Here is a 14,477-nt window from a genome sequence, read left to right as displayed (position 1 = left end):
TTCAACACGAGGATGATGCCATTTATGATGGCTCTTCTTTACCGGAAACTCCACAGAGAGTGCCGTTCAGTGCCATAGTTTCGCTTTGGTCAATTAAAATTCTCCACCAAGGTAACAAGGCCGTTAGCTAGGCTCAGCTTTCGAACAGGAGAAGAATTTTCGGACAGATACGATAGGGTCAAGATCCAGCATACACCTACCTGTTTTGATAATCAAGAAACAAAACCGTACCTGTTTTCGATATAACCCTAAAAACCTACGGGGACGCTAGCGGACCACCGTGCGCGTATGCGTAGGATAATAATGGTTTGTTTTTATAATAAGAAGAACAAAAAACACATTTCTTTACCTTTGCTTAACCTTTAATGTTAGAGCACACTCTGTGTGGGTTTACGGAGCTACGGTGCGATTTCAGCAGACTGGGCCAGTATACCTACCAGCCAGGAGCAAAGGTCAACTAAACATACTAAAACCGGATTGTTGAATATTGCTTGCGAGAAGAAACTTTCATAAAGGACTCGTTTTTGCTACAGTTCTACGCAAAACTGCAACAAAAACGCTGACACACTGGCGCTCCTGGCCGAGTAAGGTGTGCAATCAATCATTAATCGATGAAAAATAAGAACCTGTTAGACAGTGGGCACAAAACGATACCGCGATAAGAACGATAGCCGCAAAACGACATCACCAACAGTACTAAGCAACAACAGAACAACAAAAACTCTCCGCTCATGGAAAGGCTTTCGTGAACATGGATTTTCCACCATGCACTACACTCTGCACCTCACAAACAATCGCATACAGGCGAGCAAACACTTTCAGCAAAAAGGAAGAAAATGACATGCCAAATATCTCTTCCCTTTGGAGATAAGCTGCGTCGCGTCCGCTCCGCACCACGCACTTCTCGCTTCACTTATTGAGAACACTTACTTCCGGTCCGGGAGTAGAAGTTTTTGCATTTCGTCAACACAAAACTTCAATCAACGACTATCGTCGTCCGCTTGATCGTGTGTATGTATGTGTGTATGTGCGCTACCATGGGTGAAAAGGTGGAGAAAGCTTTCTCGTGCATCGAGCATCACCCTGTGTGCGTCCCAAATCCGCTGCGGTACGTCCAACCTCACTTATCTCCCGTATCTTTCACCGTACGGCCGGGCGTGCGTGACAGTAGCTCGGGTGTGCCCTGAGGAAGATTGATGTATGAACAGCAAAAAGGATTTATCGCCTGCCGAACATGAGAATTATTATCCCACTGAAGGAGACTGGTGTCTCCTTTCTCTCGATCCGGACACTTTTGGGGAGCGGGTTGACTAGCGCAACCGGAACGCCATCGATGGGCCTGTGCATATATGCTTTAGCATAACCACAACAGTTCGCACGCACACCCTTGCCTTACCTTGCCTTAACCGTTGCTTCTATGAACTGGAGCTGGTTTCAGTATTCGCTTCGAAAGGGATATACGCTGCCATCCGAAGAAAGCCATCCTTCAAACGAACGCGCACGGAGCATTGAGAGTCAAGTGTATTTACTCCTCTTTCGAATCGAGCATTTGTCGCTCACGTTCGTGTTCTCCGACGTTCCCGCAACCAGGGAAGGTACAAGAGGGTTGCTTTTATAGACACAACTATAAACTCTCCTCTCGTTCGACGCATTCCGAGGACGGTAAAGCTAACCACCGAATGCTTTTGGTTGGAGGCCTAGGAGGACCAACCCGCCCGAGCACAACATTTCAGAATTGATAATCACTCCTGTTCAGCTGCAGTAGGAACAGCTGGCCTCACCCAGGACACGGGGGCTGTTCAGTCCGTTGCCTGGCAAACATGGTACCAGCTCACATTTCTTCATCACAAGGACGTTTCTCTCAGTCCTCAGTGCGGATCCCGCTCGGTCAGAAATGAAAACAACGATTCATTATCACGCCCCACAACCATCGAAGCAGAATACACAGATGCACCCGTTTCCTATGCCTAATGGTGTGCAGCGCACGGAGCAACCTGATTCGCAAACCGAACGTTTAAAGCGCTTCCTATTTTTTTTTATACCACTGTTTTCTCCCCTGTTCTTCACCTCTGGATGACTACGGCGATGATGATGATCGAGGTGAGAGTTTGTTCACTGCAGTCATGAGAAACTCCTCGAGGGTACATTTCGGTTGGTTGTTTCACATCATTCTAACATCGGTGGAACCGAAACATTCATCGTTGAAATTTCCGACTGCACTGACCAGCCACGAGTCTCGAGAGTAAAATTGCGAGCTGCACCCACCCACCATCCCACCACTACCCACCGTGTGACTTGTTGTTTCGCAATGCGCAACGATCCCGATTTTAAGCTACCTTTGTTCGAAATGATGCACTTGCCCAACTTGTTCGAACATGCCGCACTTTCCGGGTAAAGCGGTTCCGTTTGGCTTAACGTAATTTTCTCCAAACGGTAGGAGAATGCCCTACAGCGCACAGTTCTCGATTGATGGAATCGGTTTTCCGAATTCAGAGAAAAAAACAAGTACACCTTCTCGTCGGTTTAGACCGGTAGATTGTTGTGGATGTACCAAACAAAAAAGAAGCCATACTCGACGGACGGACCAGGTCCTGTGAACAGTGTTACCTTGATTTACGCGTTCGGTTAAATCGTTCATCTACTCTACCGCTCACTGGTATAGTGAGCTTTTAATAAAAAAAGAACTATAGAAAATGATCACATCCCACACACGCTTTCTGCAACGCCAAACCAAACCACACTTACAAGTCGGCAGAAACTGGCCCCGGGGGAAGGAATTCTACTCACTCCTTTGACATTCGAACGGTCAGTTTGCTGTGTACTGAGTTTTTGCTGATGATGTAGGGTACTGTAATCTAGTATCGTGTGTGTTGGTCTCGCGCGTTTCACCCTCTACAGACCATCTCCGCTAAAACACGCTGATGACCGACGGGTTTTGTACCGACCTAAACGAGAACTTGCCGTCGCGGAGAAAAGCAATTGCAGCGAAATACAAAACAAAAACATAACGACAAAACGTTATGAAGCATTGCTTATGGAAACACGTTTGGCACGCGCATATCGTTATGACTAATTGCATTTCTGACCGAAACGGAACGAAAGGCCCAGCCACCGACTTAACAACCAGTCTGGGCAAGAAGTGTCTGCGAACCACTTCAGCGTCACTCATACATACATTAATTGCATCTGAAGCAAACAACATTGCCCATAACGCCACTACAACCGGTTTACAGCGCGCTCGCGCGTCTCGCTACAACGGCTGCTCCCGAGTCCCGTGTCCACCAGTTGGCACCGGTTTGCACATCCGTGGAAATAGGTGGGCACATACCCACCCCGTGGAATGGTTGGCGTGTGCTCGTTTTTATATGAAGTGATGGCTTTACTGTTGCTGACTTGATTTTTGCCAGCAGAAATGACGGTCGTCGCGGCTACCTCCGGACTCTAACTCCGCCACCATCGTCTCCCGAAGCCAAAAACACTGATCGCACGATGGCCACTTTGACACGTGTCAATCAAAATGGTAACTGGAGCACAGGCACGGCCAGAACAACGGTCGAGATGGAAGCCACTTGTTGCGCGTCCTGCTGTGAGTTTTGCTACACTTTGCCTTCCCAATGTCTTGGCATATCGGGAGCCTGGGGATGCTGGACCGGAGAGGAATGTAACAAATGAAATTATTTAATATTTTCAAGTTGCCAAGAGCACGGCGCCCTTTCTCGTGCACCAAGTTTCCCGAGGCAAGGCACTGTGATTGGCTAAAGTGGGCCAAGAGACTGTAACAATTACAGCTTTACACTAATTAATGAACTCGAAACATTCCATCCCATTTTAATCAGTCCGATAAAGAGTTCTCCCCACTGGAGATAGAGAGCGGATTCCTTTTCGAGGACGAATTAAAAACCCATTAACGTTAATAGTTGGGCAAGTTACTCTTATTAATTATTCACATTTTCATAACTCTGTATCGCATGGTTCAAATCATTTCGTGGCAGCTTGGGATCATACCCACTAAATCACCACTAAATCAGTACGATTATTAGCACTAATTTGCTTAACAAAGCAAAGCTCGAAGTTCTCAATGGTATCTTAACCTACAAATGGTAACTTTTATTTGACACAAGACGGGGCAAACCATCGTTGTCACCCGAAAGCACCGAATTCCTGCAAACATGTTTTATCTCCATAATACAGACCATCCCGACATCGTCATGTATTTTCTATACGCTACGGCCACTTGAACTTACGCTCTAATGCTGACAAAAAGACCAATAATCCCATCTACAATACAATGGGGTGACAAAGCGTACGATCGATAGAAAAAATCACACCGACAATACATTTCCATTTGCCTGGGTGGGCCGACCGGGTCACAGAGATATGGACCAATGGCTGTACCGGTGCTATAAGAACGAGTGAGTGCTTTCCATTTACCCGAACGAACGAACCGTTTCATGCTGCCATCTCCCCCGGGAGCTACTTTACAGCAGGAATGCCAACAAACCCGACGCCGAGCTCTGCTCCTGCCAACATGGTCACCCATCGGTGTTGCTGTCCATGCAAGCAGATGGACATTTCACCATGAGAGGGAAAAACTTGTTGAAACTTTCGATGGATGGCCGTGTAGCGAGAGAAGGAAGACGACTGTTCAGAAACTGACTTCTCTCCCTAAAACACGGATATGCAGGGTATGGAACGGAGGGTAGAGTAGTAGATTGCGACACGAAGTTGCAAGTGTCACTACAAATCGGTCCTCATTTACGGCAGCGCTAAGCTCGCCAACTCGTTTTGTTCCCTCTATCACCCAGTCCCATCTTTCCTTCCCTTTCTTTCTCTCTCTCTCTCTCTCTCGGCTAATGGTACAGTACAGTAATCTGAAGCGGGTTGGAAAACAATTCATCCTTAACATACGGATATTGCAACAACTACTGCTTTGCACAGAGAGCGTTACTTTCGCCCATCGCCAATGCCGCGTGTGTGTGTGTATTTTTTCAAACGACAAGAAGGTTTCACCAGATTAGCGGGCAATGAATGGTCCGCGCCTGGAACGCCGAGGTGACAGAAACATTCACCAAAAACAAGAACTCTGATCCGTTTTAAAAGTTATTGTGCACATAAAAGCTAAATGTTCGCCATTTCATTGCTGTATCCCTCTCCTTCTCTAACATGTTGGCGTGTTTTCTGCTCCGTTTCCGTTCGTTACAGATTTTCCACGAGTGAAGGTGGGCCCGGAAAACCCACTACGCGTCGAGCGGGACAGCACTGCCGTGCTGGAGTGTGCCGTAGACTCGAAACCGAAGGTACCGAACGTACGGTGGACACGGAACGGGCGAATCATCAGTTCGTCGCACTCACACCCGATTCAGCGTGTGTCGGTGCAGGATGCGGGCAACTATGCCTGTGCCGCGGACAATGGGCTGGGCAAGATCGGCGAGCAGATCATTACGCTAGACGTGCTGTACGCACCGATTGTCGTGATCGAGTCGAAAACGTGGGAAGCGGAAGAGCGTTCCACTGTGACGATTCGGTGCAATGTCACCTCCAACCCGCCGCCAGTATCGATCGAATGGTTCAAGGAGGGCAGCCCGGACTTCCGGTACGCCGGTGACATCCTGCAACTGAGGGACGTTAAGGCGGAACATGCGGGACGGTACGTTTGTCGGGCGGTCAACATGATGAAGCCATACAATGGCAAGATCGTCGAACGGGTGGGCAACTCCACCGTTGCCCTGCTGGTGCGTCATCGACCTGGCCAAGCATACATCAATCCGAGCAAACCGATCGTCCATGTTGGTAACGGTGTGACGCTGACCTGCTCGGCGAACCCACCCGGCTGGCCCGTCCCGCAGTTCCGCTGGTTTAAGGATGCAGTCGGAGAGCAGCAAACGCCGAAAACCATTTTGGCTCAAGGAACTCAGTACGTCATACCCCGGGCACATCTCGGCAGTGAGGGAAGCTACCACTGTCACGCCGTCAACGAGATGGGCTCCGGTCCGATGGCCACAATCAACCTGGAAGTGCACCAACCTCCCCAGTTCATTGGCAAAATGCAACAGCACATGACGAAGCGTATCGGCGATACGGACTTCTCAGCCACGTGCCATGCGAAGGGTAAGCCGCGGCCGATGGTACGTTGGTTAAAGGATGGCCGTGACATCACAACCGATGCCAACATGTACCGCATCAGCACGAACAACAACGACGGTCTCAGCGGTATGGTGACGGTGCAGAGCACGCTGCTCTTCCAGGGAAAAGCCCGTCCCCACAAAAATCAACTACTGCCAAGCGATCGGGGCACCTACACGTGTCTCTTTGAGAACGAGGTCAGTACGGCTAACGCCAGCATGAACCTGCGCATCGAGCACGGTCCAATCGTGCTGCACCAGTACAACAAGGTGGCGTACGAAATCAACGAGAATGCTGCCGTCATGTGCAGGGTGCAGGCGTATCCAAAACCCGAGTTCCAATGGCAGCTGGGTACCAATACGGCCGCCCTGTCGATGTCCGCTGATGAGCACTACGAGATCAACACCACCACCGACAACAACGACATTTACACAAGCGTCCTTCGCATCAACCGGGTGAAGCACGAAGATTACGGAGATTATACCTGTCGAGTTGGAAACTCGATCGAAACGATCCGGGCACCGATCCGGCTACAACCGAAAGGACCGCCGGAAAAACCGACCAATCTCGGGGTGGCCGACGTTGGTTCCAACTACGTGTCGCTTGTGTGGGATCCGGGCTTTGATGGTGGCATTACCAATACGAAATTCTTCGTATCTTACCGCAAGGTCGCGATCCCGCACCACGACCAGGTGAAGGAGGACTGCGGCATTGTGCAGCAGGTCAGCTCGGAATGGATGGAGTACGACTGTCAGCGTGATGTACCGTGCAGCGTAACGCCACTGGATCAGTACCAGAGCTACGTTTTCAAGGTGAAGGCGATCAACAGCAAGGGCAATTCGGAACCCTCGAACGAAGTAGCGACCACGACAAAGATCAGCAAGATCCCCGTACCGCTGCACGTTGGTTTCGATCCCGATACGAAACAGCTTGGCCTAAACATCGGAGCCACCTGTCTGGCACTGATTGCGGTGGTGGAGACCATCGGTTTTCACGAAAGTCCGATAGCCACCTGGCAAGTGGTACAATCGATACCGCTAGCAGTGTCCGGCAATGGACCGACGTACAAGGAGCAGGTGCTAGAAAATATGTACTCCGCCCGACGTTCGAGTGGACGATCGATGGCCAGCGATGATGATTTCCCGATGGCTCTGGAGGAGGAAATCCCTCCAAAGGTGCGCGTAAAGCTGTGTCTAAAGTCAAGCCACGAGTACTGCGGGGATTATATGGATGCTGAAAGTAAGTACAACTCGCACTAGGCCCTTTTCTATGAAACAATAATGTACTGCTTACTGTAACAATGCTAACGATTGTCACTCCGCTTCACTCTTTCAGTTGGTCCTGCCCTCATACACGATTCCGCTTTCATAGCAACTCCGACGCTGATCGCGATCGTGGTTTCGTGCGTAGTCTTTGCCCTGTTCGTGGGTCTCATGCTAATGTTCTGCCGCTGCAAACGCAATCAAACGAAGAAATCGAACCAAACTAAAGACTACGAGATGGACTCGGTAAGACCGTCCATAGTGGCACAGCAAAGCCAGGCACCGCCGCCCTACTATCCAACGACTACCGGCCTGGACAACAAGGCGCTGGAGCACTCGATGGATTTAGCCTTGCAACTCGAAGACCAGAAAACATCCGTCTACGCAACGCACAACGGGTACGGCTATCACACCGGAACGGGCATACAAGTGGCTGGCCATAGTCTACCGGCCAACGAATGTAAGTAGCGATGCCGCATCAAACCCTTGTCGCTTCGAATGAATCGGTTCGGTTTTAAGCTGTTCTTTAATGATTGAAATGGCAGCTGCATTGTTTTGAATGTTTTTACATTTTCTTTAAAAAAACAAAACCATTTCAGCTCGCTAGTTCATTTCTTAGCATAGGTTTCTTATGATAGCATCAATTAGTTTGATTGACAAACTCTACGCCAGTTGCGTTACTGCGCTCATGTTTCAGTAGCAGCGTCCTTCTGTATTTATGTGTTGCTGTATACCATACTTGACATCCACCCATTACCACCAGTACTACCTTCTTCCTACCAAAAAAGCAACACAGTAAATTGTGCAACCTTACCAACTAACAACATTTCCTTAAGCTAATCCCGATACAAGAAGAAAACGTTTCGTTCCACGTGTTTATGTTTCTTTCATTTCACAACCCAATTGTTACTTCCGGATTTCAACTATTTCTGGGTGCCCTCTGTCTCTCTGTCGCTAACACCAACCAAACATCAACTTATTAACTTCCCATTCTCACCACCAATTTCTGTGCTGTGCGCGTTATCGCTTCTACTAACCCAGGACTAGCAAGCGCCATAACTTCCATACCAGCAGGTAAATAGATCATAGTACTGTCAATCCAGTACACCGATACTGGTCTGCTGTCTGCGTTTTGCACTGTCGTGTTAGTTTTCTCATGCAAATGTCTAGCCTAATAACTACTGCACCCATTCCAATAGCTATGGTTTTTTGATTATGCACCTAATCCCAAACGCTTCACCACCGGATGCATCGAACGAGTTGCTTGCTGTGTGAAGTCTACCCCGCCTTTAACTCCCTTACTATCCATCAAGCGTGTGGACTGTTAGTTGCGCAAACTGGTAGTGAAACATTTTGCTGTGTTTTTCACCAAATGCTTTATCCAGTAGCTATTGAATTGCCAAATTAAAAAAATGTATTTAGCATGTCCGTTGTGCTTGGTAATACCTTCGCTGTCCCTAGTGTAGCGACACTTTAAACACCCTGTAGTAAAACTAGCAAAGCTGCACCATCTTGCATGTAACATTAGCACTATAATTTGTTTAAAATCATGCTTTATTTATTGTTACATTTTTAGTTTTCATGCTAGTTGTTTGACTTTGTGCATATTTTTGTCATTTCGAGAACGACGTTAAAATAACCCTCAGCCTAAACAACAAACATGGCATACAAACACTTTGACGAACTTGCGTACTGTTTGAAGCGATTAAGACCGATTGTTGCGTGTAGAGTTTAATTAGTTTTATCTTCAAGCATTCACAGCTTGTCCGTCGCTGGTCGAAAACAAAACATTCCCACCATTTGCGCGACACTTCGCCGAGCAACATGAACAGATTTTTAATTCAGTCAAATGAACATGTTGGATTAATCTTCATTGCACTCTGCATCCTTAACTCCAACACTGAGTAGTGTGCATGGTTTCGAGAAAAAAAGTGAACCACATTTAAATACCATAAGCATAAGCCTATATGGAACTAGGCCATACAAAGCAACCGTAATCCTCCCAGCTCGGGCACACGCTCACATTCGCAACAACAAAACCAACAACAAAAAAAGGGTTTATATTGTTCAGTTTTCATTTCAAGCACGGAACGCAACAAAATCCTTCCCTTTTTGTGTGTGTGTTTGTATGTAACATTCTCACTGTTTTGTCCCCGCTTTTGCCTACCGGTTGTCCTCAAAGAATTCACAAATGGAACGCAAACTTAAATGCAACTCCCACCGCCCCACTGACAACCGGATGTGGATCGTAGTACTGCGGACGCACTGGGGTTTACCATTAATCCCATATCCCGTATTATTCCCACCGACCGAGTGGGGGAGTATGACTTTATCCTGAATGCATACCTCGAGAAGCACATTTCCACCATCACCACCACAACCTACTACCAGGATCCACCCCACCTGCACTGTCTGTTGCGCACTGTTGTTTGCACACGATTTGGCGTTATAGCGATTTTTACTGCTTCAAATGAACTTTATAATAAAAAAAATCCTCTCTTTTTCCATTTTCTCTCCCTCTCTCTCTCTCTCCTGTTTGCCTTGGCTTTGTTCTCCCTGGATACCGGTTACATCGTGGTTTCGATTGCGTTTTCATCGCCGCAGGGGTCACGATGGGTTACACGGAAAACAGTTACACCAACTCAAACAACGGAGGCAGCGTCAATTCACAGGATTCCATCTGGCAGATGAAGGGAGCACCGCCACCATCAACCGCTGGCCACCATCCCGCAACGATGGCCGCCATCGGCATCCAGCCACTCTCGATGGGCAGCTTGCAGCACGGTGGCTCGGCGTATGCTACCACCACCACCACCACTACCGCTGCGGCGGCTGCGGCCGGTTCGAGTACGCCCGGTCTGGCCTATGGGTACGATCCGATAGCGACGCACTCGAACGTGTACGGCGGCGCGATGACGATAGGGGGTGACGAGTACAGTCAATATCCCCACCAGGCGGCCACACCCAGCCAGCACGGTGGCGAAGACGACTACCTACACCATCATCACCATCATGCGGTGGCAGCAATGCGCCAAAGCCAGAATCCCTCCCGGCAGCAGGAGTACTGCGGCGATTCCTACGCGTCTGTACATAAAGCAAAGAAACGATTAGACCAGCCATCGCATTTCGGTAGGACACAAAACCACTACCAGCGCGCGCCCGAGTAACGCTTAAGCGTCCGGGTAATGCAATTCCACTCCATTCGCTAACCGGGTGTTATCCCCCAACCCCTCTCGATTTTCCGCTGTAATGTAATTTCAGACTCATCATATCACGACGTTAGCGGTTTGCCCGATCCGTATCTGGATCAGCAGCAGCAGCAGCAGCAACAGCAACAGCCACAACATCAGCTGCATCAGCTAGATCAGGAGGACAGCAAATCACTGCTACAGCTAAACCACCCGCAAGACCACGGCAGCTTACACCTGCACGCGCAGCAACAGCAACAGCAACCGCAACCAATCTACGAGGACAACCTGGAGAGCGGCTACTCGACACCGAACTCGCGGAATCGTCGCGTCATACGGGAGATAATTGTCTGAGAACAGCCCCGGGTACGGTTCGCGGATAGCGGATCGTGCCTGTAAGCTGGAGGTGTGATTCCATCCATTTCCGGTTTTTCTTTCTCGCTAAACAAATCATCCACACACATACACACACACAAACACGCGCAGACACTCACAGATATGCAAACAAACAAAGTCGTCCGATCCTCGCCCATGTGCATCCACTGTGTGTGCGTGCAATCGTGTGCAATCGATAGTTGGATGGCCAAACAACCGGGACGGGGAGCGAGTGTTACCGTGCAACGGGCGGATAAAAACATGATGCCGCAAAATCGCTCAATTCAAAGAGGACGATTTGCATAAATTGATCGGGACTACCAGCTACCGTAGCCTCCATTTCCTCGTCCCGCAGCGGCAACGGTTCCGTACCCTTTCGGAACAATTTAGCGTATATCAATTAAAAGCCAGGCAGCAGCATCATGCGTGCATGTATGTGCGGGGGTGTGTGTGTGTGTGTGTGTGTGTGTGTGTGTGTGTGTGTGTGTGTGTGTGTGTGTGTGTGTGTGTGTGTGAGAGAGAGAGAGAGATTCGTAATCGTTCTACAAATTAGGGAAAAGGGGGGAGGTATGCCACCACTGAACTGAACCTGCTATGGGATGGTCTCTTTTTTATGCCATCGGCAACGACAGCTAATCGCGCTGCGTTCGATGCGAAATTATGGATGTGTATCTCTCGACTCATTATTGCTTCATCGGTGGCCAAGCTGTGCACGGATGCGATAGGGGCGACAATTGTTTGTCAGCCCGGCTCAGACCGCAGGGATTCCCGATAAAAACAAGCAAACTACTACAACAAAAACCAACCCAAAACCACCACACACTACTGCTACACACATTGCGGTTGGGCCAGCAGTTTGTTACAGTTTGCGTAGCTAATTGTTTTAGTTTGACACATTAATTTAAGTGCTTCTATTCTGGCCGACGTGTAATCAGTCTAACTGACCCAAAATGCACCGCACGTGTGTGTGTGTGTACGTTGCTTGGTTGTGTGTTTTTTATGTTTGTTTGTTTTTTTTTTATATTGCTCTTCCTTACGCATTACATGTAGCGTAAAACATGCCGATTAAATTACGTTCTATTGCTGCTAAGGGGAAGGGAACGGCAACACACAATTGGTATAAGCTTTTGCGACCACAAAATGACTGATGCTACCCCGGCATCCCGACTGAAATTAACTACTCAATGTGGGAAACTTGCAACATGACAAAGAAACAACTCTCTAACGAGCGTTGTATGCGTTGCGGACAACATGACATTATTATCCTGCCGACCAGTGTGTGTGTGTGTATGTGTGTGGTCCAGCCCTGGCCAACCCCGTTCTGCCCATTCACTAGTGGATATTCGTATTTTTATATGTTTCTATACCAATGATTAGGATTAGGTTTCGATGTTATTTTGTTTAAATCTTCCTATTTAGGTAGCTAACACCCGCCGCTTGCCATCTCGCTCGGCCAATCGACCAGCATAATTACACAAATACATATACACACCAAGGCCGTCGTCGGCGTACTCGAAAGGGAGCTGTAAGGTTCACATTGGGGGGGGTTCACAATTACACTACAGCTGCTAGTGCATATGCTAAAAAAGTATGTAAGGCAACGAGCGTACGTGCATGTAAATGCATTCACACATATATTATGCCACACACACTTACGCGTACACACATACTCACTTAGATCACTAACGTGTAGAAGAAAAATATGTGTCCTTAAAACCGAGCGCGTCCCTACTGATGATGCTGATCGTAGCTTTACACTGCTACACGTGTTGCCCATGTGGAACGATCCTTTGCGAACGATCAGCCGATTGTGCTGCTGTACAGAGACAAAAGGGTTACTAATCATTGTGCAATCCACCCCCTCGCAACCATCTTCTCTTATATGTGTTGTGTGTACACTGAACTTATGTTTGATTTTCTGTCTCTACACAAGTGTACGACGGTAAGCGATAATGATTTGCATGTGAGCGCCTGTGTGTACATGTGTATTGAAAGGGGGAGAAGGCATTAAGTATGCTATTGTGCTTCTAAGTGAACGATCACTGAATGCACAAGTGCACAAACAAAAATAAGTGGATATTCGAATTTAAACTAACGATGGAATCCGTTGCAAACACACTCAACCATATACATACTACACATTAGCGCGTATCATGGAGAAAGCATTTGAAAGTATGCAAGTAACATCATTGTTCACATCAATCTACAAAGCGGCAACTTAGTCCTACATACAACTACAACTGCACAAAACACGTCCCACATTACTACGGTGAGTGAGGCATAATTCAAAGCCGCCCTTTAAACCGCACTCACCAATATCGGATCCCGATCGCAACTAGATCAACGTAGTTACATTAGCTCATTGACAACCACACGACTGTAGCAACAATCACCGAGAGCAGACCTGTGACCCAATCTGTATCGCTTTCTGCCAAACTGGTCCGTTTCTGTGCTTTTTTTAGTTTCGATATCAATTGTATAGACGATCAGTCAGTGTCCTCTACGCCCTTTCTTTTGATCACTATGGAACAGGTCAATGTGGGTTGTGCAAAATACATTTCTGGCTATGTACGCTATGCTGCATGTGTGTGTGTGTATGTCTGTTTGTGTGATGCATGTACGCGTGTGTGTATGTGTGTGCGAATGTAAGAGTATGCGTGTGTTGTATAGGAAATATCGAATTTATCTACGCGAACGCGAAACTTATTAAACGTGCTATAATGAACACACAAAAATGCAGACATCGGAAAGCAAAAACAAATGTGTATTGAATTTAAACGCATCGGAATTTATACGATTAAAAATCACAAACTCCCTCCTCCTCCTCTTCATAGTACACAAACACTCCCTCACACACACTGAACTTTGATAAGGATACGTGAATTTGAATCACAAATATTAGTTGGCATGTGAACACACAAAAGATGCATTTTGATTTGATGCTTCATACTCTACAATTCCAGCAAAGGTACGAAAATTATAGAATTAATTTTCTTTAAAGCCTTCTCACCCAAAGTTTGATAAGTGCGCATTTGTTAACAGAAAGTTTTGTGACCATTAATCATGTTAAACATTTCAAAGAGTTTATGTTGTAAAACAGTGGATTTGAAAAAAACGAACACATGTTACGAAAAGCCTTTTCGATGGAGAGCTTTCTCTCGTCGAACCGTAGCGCCATCTAGGGTGAGATTTTTTTCGTTGATTTGTTTCTTTGCTTTTTGATTTTTTTATTTTGTGTTTTCTTTTTCAAACGATTCAACCGTTTAGCTAAATTCTATTTAGCTGATATATATATATATATATATATATATATATATATATATAGAATCTATATATATATATATATATATATATTATATATATATATATATATATATATATATTATATATATATATATATATATATATATATATATATATATATATATAGATATATATATATATATATATATATATATATATATATATATATATATATATATATATATATATATATATATATATATATATATATATATATATATATATA

The 14,477-nt window shown here is 46.6% G+C and overlaps 1 protein-coding gene across 7 annotated transcripts in view; it reads left to right on the top strand.

Annotated features, from left to right (window-relative positions):
* The window catches only part of LOC121595696 (hemicentin-1-like), a 158,476-nt gene extending 144,424 nt beyond the window's left edge, over nt 1–14,052 (top strand). For 6 of the 7 annotated variants that reach the window (XM_041919868.1, XM_041919867.1, XM_041919866.1 and 3 more), the window contains exons 6-9: nt 5,203–7,362; nt 7,459–7,845; nt 9,990–10,514; nt 10,647–14,052. In XM_041919868.1, coding sequence (XP_041775802.1) covers nt 5,203–7,362; nt 7,459–7,845; nt 9,990–10,514; nt 10,647–10,927 — 3,353 coding nt within the window. In that variant the 3' untranslated portion in view covers nt 10,928–14,052. Of the gene's footprint in view, nt 1–5,202; nt 7,363–7,458; nt 7,846–8,426; nt 8,460–9,989; nt 10,515–10,646 lie in introns of those variants that run through there. The other variant, XM_041919869.1, reaches the window with a different exon arrangement.
* Nucleotides 14,053–14,477: the final 425 nt, after the last annotated feature.

The sequence above is a fragment of the Anopheles merus genome, chromosome 3R, assembly GCF_017562075.2.
Source record: "Anopheles merus strain MAF chromosome 3R, AmerM5.1, whole genome shotgun sequence".
In the NCBI taxonomy this organism is placed as follows: domain Eukaryota; kingdom Metazoa; phylum Arthropoda; class Insecta; order Diptera; family Culicidae; genus Anopheles; species Anopheles merus.
Note: the sequence above shows the minus strand (reverse complement) of the source record. Positions and strands in the feature narration are given on the sequence as shown.